We start from the raw sequence: 22,921 nt of genomic DNA, 5'->3' as shown, positions 1-22,921 counted from the left end.
ATATATATATATATATATATATATATATATATATATATATATATATATATATATATATATATATATATATATATATATATATATATAAAAAAGCCATTTTTATTTTAAATTATATTGAATTATCAAAAGCCTGATCAATACTAGTCATACAATACAAGATGAAACTGTTGTTTGTCCGGAATGCCAAATCACCCATCAAAACATCATGACAGATCCTCTCTTGACTGACTATGGGCTGCCTCATTGTCATCAGGAATTGCCTGCAATTTCTTCTTCTTCGTTTTTCTTTTTTCATTTTTTTTCCGTGCGTGAGCACACAGGTGCATTATCATCCTGAATAATAAATTACCGTATTCGATTTATTCATCGGCCTCCCGGCCTCCCTGTGTGGAGTTTGCATGGTCTTCCCGTGCCTGCGTGGGTTTTCTCCGGGAACTCTGGTTTCCTCCCACATTCCAAAAATATGCATGGTAAGTTGATTGGACTCTCTAAATTGCCCCTAGATGTGATTGTGAGTGCAGATGTTTGTCTCTGTGTGCCCTGCGATTGGCTGGCAACCAATTCAGGGTGTCCCCCGCCTACTGCCCGAAGACAGCTGGGATAGGCTCCTGCATGCCTGCGACCCTTGTGAGGAAAAGCGGTATCGATAATGGATGGATGGATGGATGTTTTGAGGAGGATAAAGAATATATGCTTACAAGCATTGCTATATTGCCGGTCTACATGTGTTGCTGCACTTTATCAAAGAGTTTTTAAAAAAACGCAACATAATTTCATTAGCCCATCTAGCCACTCTAGAAAACCAATTATTTGTGTACAAGCCATTTTAAAGTCAATCTGCTATAATATGTACCCCCTTAAGTAGGGGTCAGTCACCAATGTTTTTGAAACTGATTGCAACTTCTATTTTAATATTCATCCATGTGAAGACATTGATCATGTTAATGATTTCTCACAATAATCATCAAGAATGATTTATCAAGGTGGGTAACAAATAAAAGTCAGTATGCGGCACTTAATTTCTATAATTCTATGCGAGTGTTAAGATTTCAATATCACCACTACCACAACATTACTAGGAAATCATAAAAGTGCCATCGCTGGTGAGCTATTTTTAGCTCAGGCCCACAGGCTACTCATTTGGGCGCCATGTTGGTGACTGCCTTAAACCATGTTAAAATAATCAGTTTCTTTTTTTCTCACAAAAATAGTTACTAACAGCAAACACAATTTAAAAATTACAATAACAAACCATTTCAATAGAACGATGCTCCAATTTACGCAGAATAACTATGCATGAAGCTTGACAAAGAATAACACTCATTCGAAGCAATAACAGTAGCCATTTGGAAGCTGGTTTCATTGTTTAATAAAGCAGTTAACCGGCAGCACCAAGACAGGTAGCCTTATAAACTCAGAATTAGCTGAGAAGAACGCAGAGATAAATTACAGTTATGGGCAGAGATTAAGTAATCACAAGGATATGAAATTTGGGGCTCAGTCTAGGGAGCATGAACGAAAAATCAAATTAAAGTGCAGATTTTTACCAGTGATTTGCGAGGCTCGTGTTTCAAAGTTCAGATCTGGAGTTGCACAAGTGCATATTTCATGACTTATTGGTTTTTTTCTCCTCAGTGATGCACAGGATGAAATGGAGTGGTTGCTTTGACAACAGAAATCATGGATGCGCGCTGATCAACACTATGGACATCCGGTCTTGCAATGTTGTGGTAACTATGGTTACCTCAAAGAGCACCAAATGTTCTACTCCAAAGTGTGAGGGTATCATCTGTGACACCAAATGGAAGTAACTTCCAGAACTGTATACAAGTACTGGTACAGGAATAATTGTAGGATTTATATTTTCTTCCACAATTTAAAACCGTTTCCAGGAGTCTCAATATATTATAGGACTTATTACACACTTAGGGTCAGAGCTACTTGTTAAGTCCAGGCTCTAAAAAAGTATAAAACAGTCAACTGAAAAGTGCATGGGATCTCACATAAAGATAGTATATCCATGGATGATTGAGCCAAGGCCAAGTACGACCAAGTTCGGAGCTGAGGGGTTGCAACCAGGTGAGCGGCTACCACTTGCAGAAGCAAAGCGGGAGACCAGAATGTAAAGAAAAGCGAGCCCCTATAAAGACAGTGAAAGCATGCATTGGATTTTCACTCCTGGAGACAGCGCTTCTTCACCAAGCCACCAAACTACACTTGTCAATTAGCGTAACTGAGCTGCACATGAGGTAAATGTAGCAGACACACTGTGTCACAATTTGGCAAAAAATCGGAGCCTTTCTCACAGACACACATTCAGGCTTTCCGTGATCAGCAATTTTGGAGTCAATCAGCAGGTTTGAAAAAATCAATACTCGATCAACAATTCGAGCAGAACATGGAGTAATATATCGATTTAAACACTTTGCTCTACAGCCAACCCCCGCCATTGGGAAAATACATTGGAAAAAAAAAATCTTTACTTCACACGCAGGTGACACGCCGCCAAACAAAGAAAAAATATCAAACAAAAACAACTGACGCACACACACGCACAGCGTTGTCATCGGTGAAATAAAAAGAATCTGGGACACATGTCATTGCGTCTGTGGAACCGCAAGGTACGCCACACCCTTTTATTGTTCATTGTTTCCGAACTCGACTGCGTGTTAGGAGTGCGGCACCTGCATGTGACGCGGTATCGGTAAAGTCCGTTCACGACGCCGGTTGGCTGACTACGACCGACTGGAATCATGTGGGTCAATTGAATACGCAGGAGGGAAACCGGGGACGGAGGGCCGATGCCCAGCTCTGTTGTTATATTACTTATCTACATTTTTTGGGAATGTGAGAGGAAGTAGCAGTACAAAACCAGAACCTTAGAAATGTGAGGCAGATGTGGTAACTACTGCTTCACCTTGCTCCCCTGGTCCCCTTATTGTTGTGTTCAAACCAGGATCATTCCATCTTATCTTGTTTTTGTTACGATAAATAAATTGTCTGCCCCAAAACTCACCAATTTTTGAACAAACATCTACATCCTAGTGAAAAAGTACGAACAAAGTATTTAAGGGTCCTGAACATTACAACCCCCAAAAACTCACTCAAGTGCCACCTAGAAAGTTAGCAAAAATGTCTATTATGACAGGATGCACGAAAAAGCCTCAAGGACCAATGCAATAAAACTTAACAGGAAGTCGGTCATATTGATTTGAAGCAGCCATTTGGGGTGAATACCAGGGCTTGTACTTTGACACACTCCTACTGGGGAATTCACTTAATTGCGCTCCAGGCGGTCTCAGATACACAGACAGATGGGCAACGTTAATTTGCAAAGCATTTTTGCCGACGCCATCTAATGTGAGTGGAGCTTAGTCTCAAAGATTGATGATCATTTCCAGGATTGGCCATGAAGAATCGGGTAAGGCACATTCATCGTTGCTTGCACTTTTTTTTTTTTCATTTGTGGTAGAAATTGCTGTGGTGTACACCTGTACTGCATCATCGTCAGAGCTGATTCTAATATCTGACTATTTTCTGTTGCTAAATAAGGTAACCACAATTCAGTATTAAATCAGTTTTAAGAATGATGCAGTGCAATACCTCTCTTTTGTTGTGCTTCTGAAAACTAAACATTATTGTTCTGTATTTAAACTGTTTCTCACTAGAGTGTTGCAGTTGCAACCGATGCTGGGCTGCTTCATGGATGCGTCCATTGAAGAAACCTTTGCCATATATGCTGCATCATTCAGGCTGTAGTTTCTTTAAGATTGGTTTCATATCTCCCACAAAATAAATAAATAAAAGAAAAAAAGAAAACTCCACTGCTGGAAAAAGCAAACCTGTCAAGGTCTTTCACTGATGCTTGTGAGAATAAAACATTGAGCTCTTCAGTGGTTTCCAGCGCAGACCTGCTCGCATGCTTTCCGTTGCCATGACAACTAAGTTGAACTATATGTTGACTCATCTTTTACATGTGTGAGTATAGAAATGTGGAGAAAGGGAAAATTGACTTCTGAGTTTCACAATGACATCTATGTTAATGATCACCTGATACAATGCTTGACAATTTAGGAGCACACTTACCATGATCAATTCATGCGGATGGACTGAATTATTATTTTTAATTACTGAACAGACCCCGTTCTGCTAGTGCAAACTCGTGTCAAACTAAGTCCTTTGCTGTTGCTATGGTGACATAAATCACACAAGAGTCGTCGTGTCGCGCTCGTCGAAGTACAGTTACTGGAAGGTAATCACTGAATGAAAGGAAGTAGACAATTGCTGGAACTTGTTTTGTACAATCCAAAAGAAATCCATCATAATTGGCTCTTCCAGAAGACTGGTAGGTGCAGAGAGTTGCTCACGTGTTACTTTTTTTCGTCTAAGATGCTGGTCTTAAAATGGAGCTTCCTGAAGCTATTTATCCCCAACAACACATGCACATTTCCATTTTTTTAGTGGGAAAGTGTTTTTATTTTCATTTCCGGTTCCCTACCTTCCTAAAATACTGTTAAAGAAGATAGATTTGACAGCTGACACAGTGATTGACTAATGAAGGACATGAAGGATTCCATCTTGCACTTGTTATACAGATGAATAGCAAACACGATCCTAGGGAGCCATGAATGCACTAGCAGCAAGAAAATGGAGAGTAGGTGGATTTGCAGATGGGTGGGGAGCAGGTTAAAGATGCTCCACTACTCTCCCTGTGCTGTTTTACCTGTATTGCATATGGCCCTTTTAGCAGCATTACTCATTGTAGAACAGGTGCACTTATGTTATATAAAGCCGGGTTTAAGTGTCTGCTTAGTGCCTACCACCTAAAAATCCCTGCAGATCTTTATCATTTATCCATTTTCTATAGCGCTTATTTATGCTCATTAGGGTCACGACTGAGCTTGCATCAAACCGGGCTGAGTTTTAGCAAGAGCAGCAGGGGGGATACACCCAGGATTGAACACCTGCACAAAAAACAGCCATTTTTTTTTAGACAACCAATCATGGACACTCATATTCACACCTAAGGAAACATTTCAGTCTTCAGTGATATTAACATCCACACTGAAAGAAAGACTTAATTTTCAGTTCTACAAAAATGTTGTAAATTCACGTTCTTTTCCTCAAAAATAGTCATATAACGCTAATGTTAATTTAACAAATTGATGTGCAACTGAAGCAGAAGAAGAAGATGTTCAAATTAAATTCAAATGAGTTTTTTCCGGTGCATGTTTTTGGGATGTGGGAGGAAGAGAAACTTCACTTTTGCGTATTCTGTTCCGATCGTCATCACATAAACGTAGCCACAATTTCGGAATTTGGGAGGAAGCCTGAGTTAGAACTCCACACGGGCCTCATCTGAGATTCAAACCCAGAACCTCTTGAGGCAAAGGTGCTGATATTATAATCCTAACTCAATTTGATTTAATTTACCCTGTGGGCAATTAAAATGTTCACATATTGTAGGGTTTAGCACTTATGGCCAGTCAATCGTAGGACACATATAGACAAACAACCAGTCACATTTACACCTATCAATAATTTAGTGTCTTCCATAAACCTAACATGCATGTTTGGGGATGTGGGAGGAAGCTGAAGCAGAGAAAACCCACGCAAGCACGGGTAATACGGTTTCAGAATGGGAGAGGAAGCCGATCGAGTAACAACGGCACACAGCAGGATCTGGGCCGAGATTCAAACACAGAACCCCGTGCTTGTGAGGACGACGGATTGATCACTAACGCACTGTGCTGTTAATCTGAAACTAGACTCCGTTGTAAACCGAGGACCCCTCGCAACTTCTGCTTTCATTCATGACGCCAAGGCGAGGACGAATGCAGCGCCTCTGACGCACGCAGCAGTCTTGCGTCCTGCGCGCGCGCGCGCGCGCACCAAACCCTCCTCCTTCCCCGCCTCACAGCTTGCTGCTACACGTGCGCGCTCCCGCGAGCAACTGACCTGTTGGAAATGTTGTGAGGAGTCTAAATCTGAGCGGTCCCCAATACGTCGAGTGGAGAAAAAAAGTGGACTCAAAAGTCGTGCTGGGAAATAAAGAAAACAAGAGGGGGTTGGATACTTCTTACATAACCGATTCTTTGAAGGTAAGTGAGCATCTTTTGTGCAAAAACATTGACATTTGAATCTGCTTGTGCATTCCTTGGAATATAATTGTAATCTTGTATAAAAGTACAAACGGGGTTTTACTTCCTTCCTTACTTTGCCCATCGGGCTTCATTTCTAGCCCGAGACTTTGCCCAAACTCCACGTGGAGGGAGGCAGGCTGGTTCTCGTTTTAACGTGTTCACAGTCTCGCAGTGTCCGTGTCTCCGCGACGTTGTCATGACTAGTCATAGTTTCGCACCCGAAAAGTCATCTTGCACCCCGCGAGGCTGCACAATGAATGATGAGGCGATAGAGTGAGAGAGTGAGTGAGGTAGAGAGAGAGAGAGAGAGAGAGAGAGAGAGAGAGAGAGAGAGAGAGAGAGAGAGAGAGATAAGTGCAAATTGCAGGGAGTTGGGGAGGATTTTCTACTGCATTATGCTTCGGTAAATAATCATTTACAGTATGAAACAAATAGCTGTAACCTGCATATTAGTGGTTAGCTCTTCTACAGTACCTCACAGTTCTTAGATTCTGGTTACAATCTCAAGTGTTCTCCACATGCTTGTGTGGGTTTTCGCTGCGTAGTCCAGCTTCCTCCCCCATCAAAGAAGTATGCATGTTAGATTCATTCAAGACTCCAAATTGTTCTTAGGTGTGAATGAGTGTCAATGGTTGTTTGTCTATATGTGCCCTGCCATTGACTGGTGACCAATCCGGGGTGTACCCCATGTCCCCCCAAAAGTTCGATCCAGATCACCCACGACCGTGAGTATCAGCGCTATGGAAAATACGTAGTTGGAGCGCCATGTGATACTAGCCATCACTCCAGTGTGGACCGCGATCCTCTCACCAAAAGTCAGCTGGGAACGTCTCCAGTTATCCGTCAACTAATGTTCACAAATGCTATACTGTATAACAGGGGTAGGGAACTCTGGTTCCTCAAGAGCCATATCCTTCCTATTTTGGATCTCTCACTACTACAAAACACCTGACTCAAATGATCAGGATCGTTTCAGACTTCTACCACGCATGCTGATAAGCTGATCATTTGAATCAGGTGTGTTGTAGTAGGGAGAGATGCAAAACAGGCAAGATATAGCTCTCGAGGAACCGGAGTTCCCTACCCTTGCTGTATAACAATGATTGGATGGATTTTCCTAGTGATTGATTGGTGACCAGTCCAAGGTGAACTCCCCTTTTTTCGTCAAAAGTTGGCTGGCATAGGCTCCAGCTCACCCATGGCCCAACCAGGGCTATAGGGCAAATGCTATTAAAAATTAATGAATGGGTGACCAAAGCTGGCTCATTTGTATTTACATCACTGCTTCTGTATTTGGCATCGTCACACAGGCAAAACAGACTTCCTAAGTGTGTATTGACTGTTGGCCTCGCAAAATTCAGTGCGGACATTCAACACCAATCACTGAGTGTAAAGTTGCCAGGCCTCCTCATTGTTTTGCTGTTATGTAAAAGCTCATGCCGGAGAGCCGCAGTTTTCAGTCCCATCAAGCAGCAGTGATCGGCACGATGCTGAATCTACAGCAGCGCAGCCGCATACTGTAGCACTCGGTTACCATGGCAACTAAACAACATCAGAGAGAAGCTGGTCAGATGAGCCTGTGACGACAGAAGAGGACATGAATGGTCGTCAGAAGGGTCGATTCAATTTCGTTTGGGTTGCTGTGTAAAACCGACACCTCCTTTTATTTCTCATACGCTCACAGAGGGTATGTTAGTTGGCGCAATTGACGTTCGTATCATAAATGAAAGCTGAATGAAGCACATTCTTCACAGTCTGGCTCACAGTCAGTCACAGGACCATCTGCCCTGCATCGTCAAGCCTTTGAAGAGGGACCGCTCTGGCGAAATCCGCTGCTCTGGCTTGCTGCCATGCAACCAACAAACATGAGCATACAATACAACATCATATGTTTTTAAAGTGAATAAAGAAGGTAAATGTATTGGGGGAGAAAAAAAATACAACTTTCAGTCTTTTATAAAGGGTCTTTTGAATGTTTACTCAAAATTTACTCCTCACCCCGCCCCTTCTACTGGTGGGCCAATGCCAAGTAGGGATTTCATTACAATGACAGTATTTGAGTTGAGTCCTGAGTCCTTCAAAAAAAGTGAGTGCGAACTGTAAAGCGCACACGATAAAGACTTAAAAAATATTTTAACTCGTGGAGGCAGCACTTAATCAACAAACTGACGGATTACCCGTTGTAAAATCATAATTACAGTGTTTGTATGAAAAACACTTGTAGTCTATAAATATGAAACAATCCAATTGGAAACACTATGTATGGCAGTAACTGAGCGTTCTATGATGACAAATTCTTGCGCGACTGCACAAAAATGTTAATCGTCGTTGAACCGTCGTGAACCGAGGACCCCCTGTAAGAAGTTAGCGCTGTTGGTTAAAGGTATTTTGTTCCTCTAACTCTGTAGATCTGTTTAGCATTTAACTTTGGCATAAATGTTTTCATGTAGTCTGGCTGTTGCTTGAAAATGTCAGATTTTCAACCAGCCGAGCTGCTTAGTCATTGGCAGTGAAAATCGGTGTGGGGGCGGTAATACGTAAATTATATGCACTGCTACATCACAATCTGGCAAAATTAGAAAACACTCCAGCTTTTAGAACTAGGCGGATAAACTTAAGATTTACCTGATTGTTTTTTCCTTTCCGATTGCAGCGTGCCAAATTCAGTGCCAGTAGCACTTTAACAGATTCTGACAGTTGGGGAGAAAAATTAAAAGTGTTATATTCAAAATGAGACCCAAACTATGCTAATACTCTAAATGGTTCAAGTACAGCTTCAAATTTACTTTGGGTGCACCTTTTTAAGCATTCAGGTGGAATTGCAAAGGGTTACCACTAGGGGCCCTATTTTCGTGGCCAGCACAAGTCTAGTGCAAGACACGGTCTAACTGTGCGCATGGGTGGAGTCAGAGACGGAAACACGTTTTGCTGACGACTGACAGAAACACACCCCGCTTGTCTGTGTGTGTTTGCTCATGGGAGTTTCTTAGAGAGCACTGCATTGACTGTATATGTGTGAGAGTGAGTGCTTCTGTTTTCAATAGGATCTCTGTGGGGACTGTGATGGCCGGCTGTGATTGGCTAAGGTGGCGGAACCAGTATGTCACTTGACTTTGCTATGACAGCCCAAATCTACAATGTTTGTGTGAGTCTGACCAACTACCTGCTGGCCGGACTGATGGACTGACCAACTGACGATTACAGGTTGGTTCGGCTTGGAAAAATGACGGACTGACAAATGACGGACGGGTACCCAGGCTGCTGACGGATGATGAATGACGGACTGGCAAACTTGAGTAAAATGCTCACCTGTGGAAATATGTACTGCTGTGTACATTTCATTGATTATTGATTGTTTTTCTATTCTGTTGTTCTGGAGACTTTACTGGTCCTCAGCAACTGTGTCTTTGTTAAAAAGGACTAGCGTTTTGTTTGTTTGTTTCTCCAAAGAGCAGTGGCAGCTTGTGAGCTTCTCCTCCTCGTCAGGATCGGAGGGCAGAATTTACTTTCTTAGAAATAAGTAAATAAGCGCATTTATGATGTAGGGTGGAAAAAAAGAGCTTCTCCTCTTTGAAGCCGCCACTGCTCTCCACCCATAGTTGTGCCGCGGTCACAGGGGTACTTTTAAAAATATATCCAAGATGATAATACAATAAGTCATTCAAAATATTAATTTCAATGATGATTCTGCAGGTTGATGCCCGCTGACGGCATATTTATGAATGAAATACAATGACATCCAGCACGCACGTCCGCGGAGCTCAGAATCTGTCTGCCTGCACCTTGATCAAATCCACTAAAAATGTGTTACACCACCACAATTTAGACCTGCTTTTATCTGGTCTACTTTCTGTCACCAAATTGTAACGTGCGCTGGGGCCGTGGAATAGAAAACACTCTCGGTCTGCCAGAACACCCAAAAAGGCGCAGTCTGCCAAATTCCCCAACATGGTCAAATACACTTGCCCCGGCACAAAAATGAAGATGCACCAGTTTTTATGCCGAATGCACATGCATCTGTTTACGAAAATAGAGCCCTTGATATGTGGGGCAGGCAATCCAGAAACAAAACAATTTGTATCTAGCCTACAGCATTAAAATGTTCATTTTTCATAATACAGTATGTCCCTTTGACAGTTATCTGGGGTGACATACGTAGGTGCACGATCAGGGTTGTAAGGGTCCAATTTCCACGTCACATGGGCGGCTACATCATGCACAGTTTATACTGTATAAATTCCCTTTGTGCACTACAACCCCAGCGAGGCAAATTCTGCTTCCGCAATGTCAACCACTGGTGCGATTTTACCGCCTTGATTTTAATGGGAATGAGGGGAGGACGCGTCGATTGCACAAGAGTCGGCCCATCCCACAATGGCGCACAATGGCGCACAATGGTTACACCCAATTCTACCTGTGCAAAGTCTAGGAAATGAACGAAAACGCCACTGATGCGCGAAGGGTCTGGCTGCAGCCCCCAGTCTCAGCCCTTCTTCCCCACACCCCTGCAGCCACCACCGTCAGTCATCATTTATTACACACCTTAGAGATGCTCATTTGAACACACGTGGAGGAAAACGGTAAGTGACTCCTCTTGTCATATTGTTAATTATAATTCACTGAAAACAATGTCGGCCTTCATCAAAATGACGATGTGACTTAATTTGGGGTAACTCATTTACAGTATTCGTGTCATCTGGAGCAGACTCGCGTTTGTTAGCCATCAAAGGATAACTTAAGCATCGAAAGCGAAAGCTACTGAAGCTATTTTTTGATGGTGGAGAGTCGTGGTTTTGTAGGGGCGTGGGAAGGAGGGGCTGAAAATTGGGGCTGCACCCATGCACGCACACAGTGACACTGTGCTTTTCACTAGACTTGCGCTTGACATGAAAGTAGGGCCCTTGATTTCGGTTGCTTCTCTGGAAACGACTTTGTCATTCCCCCTCAAGGGTTTCCACAATCGCTGCAAGTGAATTCCAAAGTATTAATGAAGAGCTCTTTATTCAGATCGTCCCCAAAAGACACAGATAAAGACGTCTTGAGTCAGCATTACATGCTCTCTGTTGTCGTCTTTATCAAGGAGAACCGCCTTTATCTGCTGGGTGAAAGCATTTGGTGGTAGCCTCGTAGCGTAGGGACTGATGATTAATCACTACATGCAGTACATAATTGGGCATGCATTCAAGAGATTTTAAGAGCGTGTGTCATTTAGGGTCGCGGGTGAGCAGGGGCCCATTCCATCTGGCTTTTGGAGAAAGAAGAGGGGAAAAACCTAGGGGTTGAATAACTTTTGATTTTTTTTTTGGTTTAATTTGATGCTTAGGTGATGATAGTGGAGGTGACTTTGACTAAACGATGAGGTCATTGATATTTTTTTTCGGTAAATGGCTAGCCGACTTGACTGTCCAGGATGGAGTCTGACTTTTGCTCAAAGTCAGCTGGGATAGATAATATTGGCATAGCAAGATAATCTGCATGAAAAATAGATGGGCGACTGAGTATCACTGTTAAGAAAATAAATACAGTAATTATAACAGCACAGATGAGTGAATTTAGGGGGTAGACACAAAACCTTAATGGTGACACTGGGTGATATATATTTTCAGAAGAAAGCATGTGACTCAGACATCTTTCAAACCAAAGGCAAACACACAGTCCTCCCCTTGAGGACAAAGACGACCTGCATTCTTTTTGGGCAAATTCAGAGCTCAGTGTTTTGAGTAGTTCTTGTCTACTCATACCCACCCCAAGGACATCTTTTCTTTACTTGAGCATACAGTGCATCTGGAACACAAACAGCCCCGTCAACCTGTCTCGGTGTAGTGAAAAGTCGAAGAGACTTTACCCCCTTCAGCTACTCTGGGCTGAAGCTCAACTGCACTTTATTCTCAGCGATGATGTGCGCCTAGTGCGCTTTTAAAGATAGGTACTGCATAAACATGAATAACCTTTGAGGCATTGGCAGCCATAGATTACTACCAAAATGGAGCTAAGGGTGGGCAACAAAAGTCAACAACATCCTGCTGTCCTGTTACTGATACTTGTGCGACTTGTGTAAAAAACATTTAACAATACTAACAGAGGGTTCTTTTTTCATTAAAAAATTGATGGTTTTTTTTAGAAGTGGATTTCTTCTCCCCACTAAATGGGCTGCCTGCCTTGGTTTGAAAATGAAAATGGGACCTTCGACTTTTCCAGTGGTTCCCAAATTTGTCATAGTCTTGTTCCTCTTCACCACAGGATACTTTTTCAGAGATATCCATTACAATAAGGCCCTTGCTGACTAATTGCAAAAGGCCCCGGCTGTCAGTATATGTGTACACCACTTTAAAAAGGTGCTTGAACAAGGACAAGATCCTCTCAAAAAGATACCTCTTTTTAATAGAGGACCGGTACTCTCTGGAGTTGAATAAATAAAAGTCTTGAGAATTATTTGAGGAAATATGTACATGATCAACAATGGTAAACATCTAACAGGCAGATACTGAGTAACTTACTTTGAGTCTATCAAGCAGTGGAAATGTCCACTACAGTGTAACCACGACATCCTTAACGGTATCACTCGGGAATAATAGCTGAGTAAATCGATATTCTATTTATACAGAAGGCATTCATTTAACAATTTGTTTTAAATTATTGCTGTAGTTGGCAGTGGTATAGACCCAACTCTGATTATAAATGCAAACATACTGAGGCTAATAAATGTTTTATCTGCTCCGAAATACAGAATAAAGTATATCTGCAGAGATATCAGTCTCAGTAATGAGCCCCAATGCGGACCACCCAATGACTCTCAACCTCCTTGTAAGCAATAAACAGTATTAAAGCAAGCTGCTTTGCCAATCCCTCTCACATTTTCATCCCTATGATTCAATTTTTTCCCTTTATTTTGAGAATAAAACATAATACATGACGGAGCTTTTACAGCCATGAGCAATCTTTTGCTTTTTGGTGGGGTCTCGACTGAGGCTCCAGACAGCAGCGAGCTCAGTCGGATTTCTCTTTTGACTCCCACTCTTTTCTGCTGGCTGCTGTTTCTACCGCGGTGCTTGCCAAGAAAGTGCCTGTTTACCATAAAAGCATACAATATTTAGATTGCCATCGTGGACCGGATTGTTTTCTGAGAGTAGAGTAAAACAGGGATCTGCAGTTAGTTTTTAATGTTGTACACTCAACGGTTACAATATTGGGTACACATGCATAATTGAATCAATGCGTCTCCGACAATATACTTCAAAACTAAGCACTTTCATCTTTGTTGTTTTACATAATATAAATGGCCAGTGAGTGTATAGATACCGTGTCCACCGTTGGCCTTGAGCGTGGAAAATGCTTTGTTGAATGAAATGAGCTGCCATTCAGCTACACTGTATGCTAAATGCAAACATGCAGTATCATAAACATGCATGTGTATGCATTAGGTACATGTTAAATATCGCAATAATATCAATATCGCTATAGTCAACATTCATAACGCATATCGCATGTTTTTCCAATATCGTGCAGCCCTACTTATTATTATTAAGATGATGAATGAATCGCCTTTTTGCGGGACCCCAACTTGACCGAAAATGAATTGCTCCAAGTGTGTTGTATATCCAGGTGAAAATGTATGTAGAAAATTTATTTAGGGGCCCCAACAGTCTAAAAAAAAAAGGCGTTAAAAAAATAATAAAATTGGCTGTGTGGCTGCTCACACTAAATCTTGCAAATGTGTGTATTCTGGTAATGTGTATATTATAGGAGTCCGGAACATGACCCCCAAAAGTAATTCAGTAGCGTCCCCTGGAAATTTGGAAAAAAATCACTCACACAGTTTTATCAACCTACACAACATTTGGCAAATTTGTCGATCACAACATGACTCACAAAAAGTCTCAAGGACCCATGCCTGAAATTGAACAAGAAGTTGGTCATTTTGGTTCGAAGTAGCAATTTAGGGTGAATTCCGGGAATCTTACTGTGACTAACACTTACCAAGGAATTCTCCAAAATAAGCTTTGCATTCGCAGCATGCATCCTTTTAAGATGGGCAAAAAAAACATATTTTTGTTTGTTTGTTTAAGCTGTCTTGTGTGAGTGGAGAAGGGCGCCAAAATTTGATGACCCTTTTGATGATTCAGTTAACCATGAAAATGATGTGAAGGCCCATTCATTGCTGCTTTAATTTTCCTCGTTCTTGTTTTTTGTTTAGCAAAAGATTCCCTGGCTAGGGCAGGAGCTGCCATGCCATTTGGTTGTCTGACGCTCGGGGAGAAGAAGGATTACAACAATCCCGCTGAAGTCACCGACAAGTATGACCTGGGACAAGTCGTTAAGTCGTAAGTCAGGCTGATTAGCATATCAACAGAGAATGTTGCCCAAAAAAATAGGAACCTCTTTTTCTTTTGCAGGGAGGAGTTTTGCGAGATGTTTCGAGCGAAGGATAGGAACACGCTGAAAATGTACACCTGCAAAAAGTTCAACAAAAAGGACGGCAGAAACGTGAGGAAAGCGGCCAAGAATGAAATAATGATCCTAAAGATGTAAGTGGAGCTCGGCTACAAGGCTCATTAAGACACTTTGAGCCATTTTTCCAAATACTGTAGAAACCGATGACAAGGCAGACTTTACAGAGATTTTATACAATACTTTAGATCATTAACTCCAAGTCTTTCTCCATTGATTAGTGACTTTTGGCGGGTGATAGTTTTCATGAATAAGGGCGGGGGGTCGCGGCCGGAAGGGTACCCAGGTCAAGGGTGGAGGGTCGCGGCCGGAAGGGTAACCAGGTCAAAAAAGGGTCAAGTGCCCAGCTCTGGTGGTGTCTAATTAGCATCTTGATATGGCACACCTGTGAGGTGGGATGGATTATTTCGGCAAAGGAGAAGTGCTCACTATCACATATTTAGATTGGTTTGTGAACAATATTTGAGAGAAATGGTGGTATTGAGGATGTGGAAAAAGTTTTAGACCTTTGAGTTCATGTCATAAAAAAATGGGAGCACAAACAAAAGTGTTGCGTTTATATTTTTGTTCAATGTAAATAAACTCAACTGTTAACTGTTAAGCATGACACCATGAAGTTGGAAAATAGAGTTGGGTGATACAGATGAAAAATGTATTGTAATTACTATTTTATATCAGCGGATATTGATAAATATTGATTCTTAACCTATTCAAAATAAAGTCAAATATTAAATGGCTAAAAGATAAAATACAATAAAATACAAGCATCCAGAGGAAAAATGCTATTCATATTACAAAATATACAGTAGGTAGTGGTACATACAAGTACAAAAAGGTAGGCAACAGGTGAGTACTGTACAGTACAGTGTAATGTTTATATTTTTGACTTATTCATTTATAACAGACAATAGTGTTTAAGGTCGTTTAATTACCTGACATGTTTCAGCGTGTAACTCCCGCCACGATGAATCAGTCACATTTTTATGGCAATCTCATCTTTTATTCTGCTTTCCCCTTTCACAGGATAAAACATCATAATATCCTCCAGCTGGTTGATGCTTTTGAAACAAAGAAAGAGTACTTTATCTTCCTGGAACTGTAAGTATTTATGATCCCCTTGCAAAAACGCTGCAACTAACTTTCTCATCATTAAGTTTTTAATCTGCAGAGCAACAGGCAGGGAGGTATTTGACTGGATCTTAGATCAGGGCTATTACTCGGAGAGGGACACCAGCAACGTGATGAGGCAGGTGCTGGAGGCAGTAGCATACCTGCACTCTCTGAATATTGTCCATAGAAATCTAAAGGTATGGTGCTTTGCTGACACCCAGTGATGAGAGAGGAGCACTTCATGACATCAACTCAAGTCTATTAAACAAATGCTTGTTCTCTTCACACAGCTGGAAAACTTAGTGTACTTCAATCGCTTGAAACATTCCAAAATTGTTATCAGTGACTTCCAGCTGGCAAAACTGGAAAACAGACTCATTAAGGATCCGTGCGGGACTCCGGAGTATCTTGGTGGGTCAAGTTGGACATGCTGAACATCATCCAAAAAACTATGAAAAACTATGAGGGCTTCTTTCTTACTTTCAGCTCCTGAGGTTGTTGGGAGGCAGAGATATGGAAGACCTGTGGATTGCTGGGCGATAGGTGTCATCATGTACATACTGTAAGTACCACTGATCAGGGATTGGAAAAATAATTGATCATTAGGAATTTGGTCAGATGTATAGTCCTGCTGTGGCATGAAAAAAATAAAAATCACAAGCTCGTGTAGTCAAAACAATCGCTCTCAAAGGTATGCGTGGAAAACCTACCACATGCTAGTCTGGGCAAAACAATAACACAAAGCTACTGTATGCGTGGCAAACTGTAACACACAATAACATTCTGGTGTAGTTAAAGCAATCACTCAAACCTACATGTGGCAGAACAATCTACATTACATTACAACAACATTATGTGCTCAAGTTTTGTAGACAGCGCTTGTACGCTCGGCATAAAAACTGGAAAGTATTGATTTTTGTGCCTGGGCAAGTTTAGTTTAGCATGTTTGGGAATTTGGCAGACTGTGCTGCGCCAAATTCGGCATTCCGGCAGACCTAGGGTATGTTCTTTTTCTTTTCTTTTTTTTCCTTTCACACTCCCCCGGCGCACCTGACAATTTGGTAACAGAAGGTACACTAAACTTTACACCTAAAAACAGGTTGATTTTGTGGCACAGGTGTTGTTATGTGATTGTGGATATGTTTGAGGTGCAGGTAGACAATTTCTGGGCTCCGTTCGATGGGTGAAGTGGATGTCATTGTATTTCATTCATAAATATGACAAGAGCATGCACTGAACCCTCTTAATCATTGTAGAAATCAATTCATTGAACGAACGATCGTTATCATCATCTTTATCATATTTTGTAAAAACTCGCCACTGGGCCGTGGCACAGCTATGGTGTCTCACACGGACGCAAATGATCATGGCGGAAGGCGTTCTCGAAGTGCCCACTTCACAGCGGTGATCTGTGATTGCCCTGGCCAACTTTACACCATATAAACATACTTTGCGAGCTTCGTCTTTCTGCATGGACTTCAGCAAGTCTATTTCTGCCTTAGCAATGTCAAAGACTGTGTGTGCCTCTCCTGCGATGAATTTAAAGGGAAAGAGGGGAGTTGCTTCCCTTGGCTGGAAAGCAAGTCGGCTATTTTCACTCCCACAACGGCACAAACGCCCCGCTCTGCCTGCGCCTGTCTATGAAAATACCAGAAGAAATAAAACACCGCATGTAGTCAAAACAATCACTCTCAAAACATATGTGGTAAAACAATTAACACAGATATGTATGTAAGGTTAGAGCACAGGATATTTACGAATATGTAGTACTGTATTATACTGTACTGTATAGTATAATATATATATAAGGGAAAAATCAATGTAATGATTCAAATAATGGAAGGAGGTGATTTAAGTAATACAGTAGCAGTGTAAAATTCCATTACAACACCATGGCAACTCAATTAATCAATTAATTGTTTGTTAAGTTCCCCGCAAGGTCAATAAAGAAAAGTGATAGACCTTAACTGTGTTATTTTTGGTGACGCAAATAGCTTGTCCGGGAACCCTCCTTTTTACGATGACACCGACGAAGATGATCCTGACAGTCGGGACAAGAACCTCTTCCTCAAGATTTTGTCAGGGGACTACGAATTTGACTCACCATACTGGGATGACATTTCCGATTCTGGTAAGCGATTCCAGTCTGTTTGTGTGGTCGAGCTGACAATAGTTCACTGTGGTTGTTTTTCTAGCCAAAACCTTAGTGGCGTCTTTGATGGAGGTGGACCAAGACCAGCGACTGACTGCACAGGAAGCTATCGCCCATGAATGGTAAAATGTAATTGCCCACATCACATGTATGTAAATGCTGATAGAGACAGTAAGTCCACATAGATTTCATTTGTCATCATGTGTCATGTGTCATCTTCCAAACCGCTTATCCTATACATGCCATGTTGCTATGAACAGCACAGGGGATTATTGATCAATCTGATTGGACATTAAAAGGTTCTTTGAGATGACACCTACAATTACATTATTGCCACATCATTAAGCTCCCTGAGCAAAAATTCCAATATTTTCAAACCAAGTGCTTCGGTTGAGAAAAGTAATCATTTGTACATGAATCCCACACCAAAAACACATTTACACAGCATATACTGTAGGAGGTAGGTACCACTACGATCACTATATCCAAGAGAAGTAAATATTGAACAGATTTAACAATTATGGATGAAAATCCCTCTTAACCCACCCCACACCATTGGATAATCACTTAAAAATATCCGATAATTGGATCTTTACTGACTTTGATCAGAAAAGAGGAAAAATGCTGACATTATAGGCCCGGTTAGGCCCGTGTATTATGTGTTTGTATGTACCGTGCTTAAGATGTGTTGTCTTTGCACAGGATTTCTGGGAATGCTGCTTCAGATAAGAACATCAAAGATGGTGTTTGTGCACAAATAGAAAAGAACTTTGCAAAAGCCAAATGGAAGGTATTGTATGAATTACCATATTAGGACTACATATCAGACTATCAGTCTGTTCTGGATGTACAACAAAAGAGTATTTCTCAAATTTTTAAAACTCTTGCTAACATGACAGTGGACAAATATGTTTTCCTTGTGAAAATATTAAATCTAAGTATTGTATCTTTTAATTCATTGATACAGTTAAGATAATAGTAATTCAAGTTATTTGAAGGTAAAATTATATATATATATATATATATATATATATATATATATATATATATATATATATATATATATATATATATATATATATATATATATATATATATATATATATATATATATATATATATATATAGAACCGTTTTTGAAAACTGTCAAAATCATTTGGTTCAACAGTTTCAGTTCAGTTCGTCTGCGTTGCGTTCGGTCATTTCGCATTTTCTTGTTTTTTTTCCTCATGAGAGCTATGCCAAGATGGCGAGCGCATGGTTTTACAGAACACAACATGTGCTTCATATCCTTCCAGAAAGATGGCAACCAATCATATTTCAGCGTGGTGCGCCACCACTCTCTGGTACATAAAATGGACGATTTGGAATTACAAGTCGCAATGTTTGCGACTGAGGTGTTTTGTTTATCACAGAAACTATGGCTTAACCTGAGGATATGCAATGCTAGCATGCAGCTAGCCGGCCCCCGTCATTAAAAACTAGTAGGCATATACCATGAACTGTTTTAATTGTTACGGCGTTTACCTGATTTGGATGTAAATACCCTGGATATAAATATTGACATCCTTGGGTTGAAGAAACTAATGCTTCTTGCGAATATATTTTAACTTACAAGGCCAGCACAACTGATTCCAGCAGCTAAATTTGACATGGAAGGACATAGACGCTGAAATCAGAGTGCACAAAAAAAATCAAGGAAGTTCTGCAGTCAAGAAACACTACAGAATGAAGCGAATACAACTTCGGAATGAAGTAATACAATTTCATGGAACAAATATTCATATTAGGTTGGAAATGTAGGTCAGCGCTTCTGATAGTATTTTTTTAATATATTTTTTGGGACATTTGTATTTGTATGTGGTGTGCCATCAAATGTAATGTTTTCCAATGTAAAATATGCACGTTGGCTCAATGAAGGCAGGGAAACACTGATTTAGACATACATCTCCATGTGTTTGGTTACTCACAGAAAGCTGTCAGAGTCACCACCCTCATGAAGAGGCTCCGGGCATCCGAGCAGGGAGATTCGGGAGCTTCCGGAGCTGATGGTGGAGGGCCTGCAGGCACCGCTGCTTCCCCAGTAGCGGCTGTCGGTGGCCTTGGCCTTGCCGCCAGCCTAAAGGCAGCTCTTAGCGCAAATGCTCCCGACACACAGACTCCCGCCACGCCCGCGGATCCTCAGCCAAGTGCAGCCGGAGCGGAAGAGAAGCCGGAGGAACGGTGCAATGGTGACGTTCTCTAAAGAAAAGAAGGAGCGGGAATTAACGCACATAAAGAAGAAGATTCATGATGACTAACAAGCACATGAGCAGTACAGTCAATATGGTTGGCATAACCTGTGATATTTTTGTTGTCCAACTACCCCCTGTTTTATCCTGTTATGTATTTCATCAAATTTGCCTTCTGTACTGATTGTCTGTAATGTTACTTTGTGTGCAGGTCCCTTTAAAAAAAAATACATGTAGTTCGAAGTAGCTCCACTTTTGTGCCCCTTTTCCCTCCAGACTAACTGTACAAATGTGAAGTGTAATTTAGTGAAATCAATTTCATCTTTGGTCATCAGCGGACTGTATGTATATGTAAATAATGTGTATTTGTTTCAAATCAATGGCTAGTGGTTAGCTTCAGATTACTATTTATGCCGAAGAGGTTTTATTAAAAAAAAAAAAAAAAGAGAGAAAAAGAAATCTAAATTAAGAAACCTAATGCAAACAATAGTAATGTTGTTAGAATTAGTCATATGTGCTTTACCCTCCTGTTATGTTGTGGGTCAAATTGACCCATTTAAAAACAACGAGGGGAAAAAAACTATGTATAAGTAGTGTTCTGTATGAAAATGTTGCTTAGAGGAGTGTAATCATCATACAATGGAGCTTGTAATGGTTCGTTTAATTTATTTGGAAGTTGAGTCAGTAATTAGTTATAAAAAATATTTATTGTTTTTTGTTATCTTTTTTCTAACATTTTTGGATAATTGAAATTACTGCGGGTCAAAGTGACCTAGAAACATTATTGCAATCCTGAGGTAAATTATTCAGTCAGTTGATTAATTTCATGCACGTCAAAACAATCTTTCTTGCTATGTGTTGTTATAACAATCACTCACTTGTAATACTCTTCCTGCCAACAACATAACAGGAGGGTTTAAATATTATATCAGTTTATTATTTATCAATCAAAATAATCACTCTTAATTTAAAGCTATGTGTTATAATAACAATCAGACACCTGTTTATGTGCCCGTGTGGGTCTCAAGGTTGGAACAGGGGACAATTATGAGTCGATAAATATAATTACCGGTAGTAGAATAACAAAAAGAGTAATACAGTAAATAATACAATGTCCACTACAATTATGAACGTCCAATTGGTATACCCCCTATTCACTTGTGTCCAACCGTAGCTACAATGACAAATATTTCATAACTTTCACACACAACAAACTTTTAACTTCACAGTCGAATGACAGCAAGAAAGCTTTTACCCCCTTTTAGTTAAAGTGCCTTAATATTCTTTGCAGTAATGAAATGTTTCAGAAGAAACAGATCCATTAAAATTACCTATTTATTATTTCTTTGAAATGTTTTAGCTGCTGTACTTGCTCTTCTTTTTTAGAGTCTTTTAGACCGCTTTATTAATATTGCATACCCTCCATTTTACCAGTGTTATTGAGGCCAACCTGAAAAGAAAAAAAACATTACACCACAAGATTAACGTCTTAATCTTACAACAATAATGTAGATTTGTTTTGTTTTTTAGATTAAAATACAGGTTCACAAATGAGTATTTCCGTGTGATCGAGGTCATAATTTTACATGAGGAGTCGTACATTTTTGAGAAACAAGTGGTATATTTTAGAAGCAAAAAGTGGTATTGTTTTTTACAGTAAAGTTGTAGTTTTGCAAAAATAAAGTCATATATTTTTCATCTAAAAAGGTAATTTTTTTGAGGGATTTTTTAAAAATAGTTGTACATTTTTAGATTAACTCATAATTAAAGTTGAATATATTTCTAATTTGATTTTTTTTATTTTAGAATAACGTTGGGTGGATTTTGCTGTTTAACTCATATTCCACAAATGCAATATTGATCAGAATGCCGTGTTTAGACCAGTGGAGGGAGACACATAGAACATATTCTTGTAAAGAAAATTGTGGGGTTGACTTCCTCTTTAAAGGAGTACCGGTGCACTGATATTCTTTTTTTAATTCCCATTGTAAAAGTAGTAGTAGTAACTACTCTTGTAATATTCCGACTTTATATATTCTGACTTTAATCTAAAACATTATTTATTAACCTACTTTTTTTTTTTAAATCACAAAACAATCACACTTTTTTCTCTAAATATACAATTTTATTTTCCTGAATTATGACTATAGTCTATAAAACAGACGACTTTAAAATATAAACATCTTTCACTTTACTGTCACAATATTACTACTTAATTACTGAAAATATACAACTTCACTCTCGTAATATTACATGCATATTTAATCTTGAAAATACACACCTTTTTTTTCCTCAAAAATATTCAACTCAATTCTCTTAAGGTTACAACTTTAATATCGTAGTGTAATCATTCTTTTTTCTGGTGTGCCCCTAATTCTGCTTTGTACCGATGTAGTTTAAGATTTGGATTGTTTGTAAAGTATTGTTTTAGCCGTTTTGCTGATGTACTGTCAATCGTAGTTAAGTGCTGCTTATTCATTCCTGATGCTGTATCTCTGTATTATCTGCATTATGTTGATGTTTTTTGTGTGTACTTAGCGACATTTAGCCGAGTTAGCAACTTGCTATACAACGCTTATGAAAGAATAAAATTAGCAATATTTGTGTTTTTGTCATGTTAAATTAATTCAACTTTTCACGATTAAACATTCTTTTCACATCGACGGACAGACGGACGGAAGGACGGACGGACGGACGGACAGACGGACAGACAGACGGACAGAGTTCAGAAATCAAAGTTCTGCTGCTACGGCGGCGACGTAACCTGTATCACGGCGCACGCTGTTTATAACCGAGAAATTATGTAACCAGAGGGCTCCCCCCCCCCACTCGTCGTT

The 22,921-nt window shown here is 40.1% G+C and overlaps 1 protein-coding gene across 1 annotated transcript; it reads left to right on the top strand.

Annotated features, from left to right (window-relative positions):
• Window positions 1–5,656: 5,656 nt before the first annotated feature.
• On the top strand, window positions 5,657–22,689 carry camkva (CaM kinase-like vesicle-associated a). The gene is made up of 11 exons (XM_086040223.1): window positions 5,657–6,101; window positions 14,338–14,464; window positions 14,537–14,668; window positions 15,615–15,689; window positions 15,760–15,898; window positions 15,992–16,112; window positions 16,188–16,263; window positions 17,696–17,832; window positions 17,897–17,975; window positions 18,556–18,643; window positions 19,826–22,689. Exons 2-11 carry the CDS (start codon window positions 14,370–14,372, stop codon window positions 20,096–20,098), a joined length of 1,215 nt encoding a protein of 404 aa, XP_085896349.1. The 5' UTR covers window positions 5,657–6,101; window positions 14,338–14,369; the 3' UTR covers window positions 20,099–22,689.
• The last annotated feature ends 232 nt before the right edge of the window (window positions 22,690–22,921 follow it).

Source organism: Filicampus tigris, chromosome 9 (assembly GCF_054856515.1).
Source record: "Filicampus tigris isolate MCC_2025a chromosome 9, RoL_Ftig_1.0, whole genome shotgun sequence".
In the NCBI taxonomy this organism is placed as follows: Eukaryota; Metazoa; Chordata; class Actinopteri; order Syngnathiformes; family Syngnathidae; genus Filicampus; species Filicampus tigris.
This window is presented reverse-complemented; position numbering and strand designations above follow the sequence as displayed.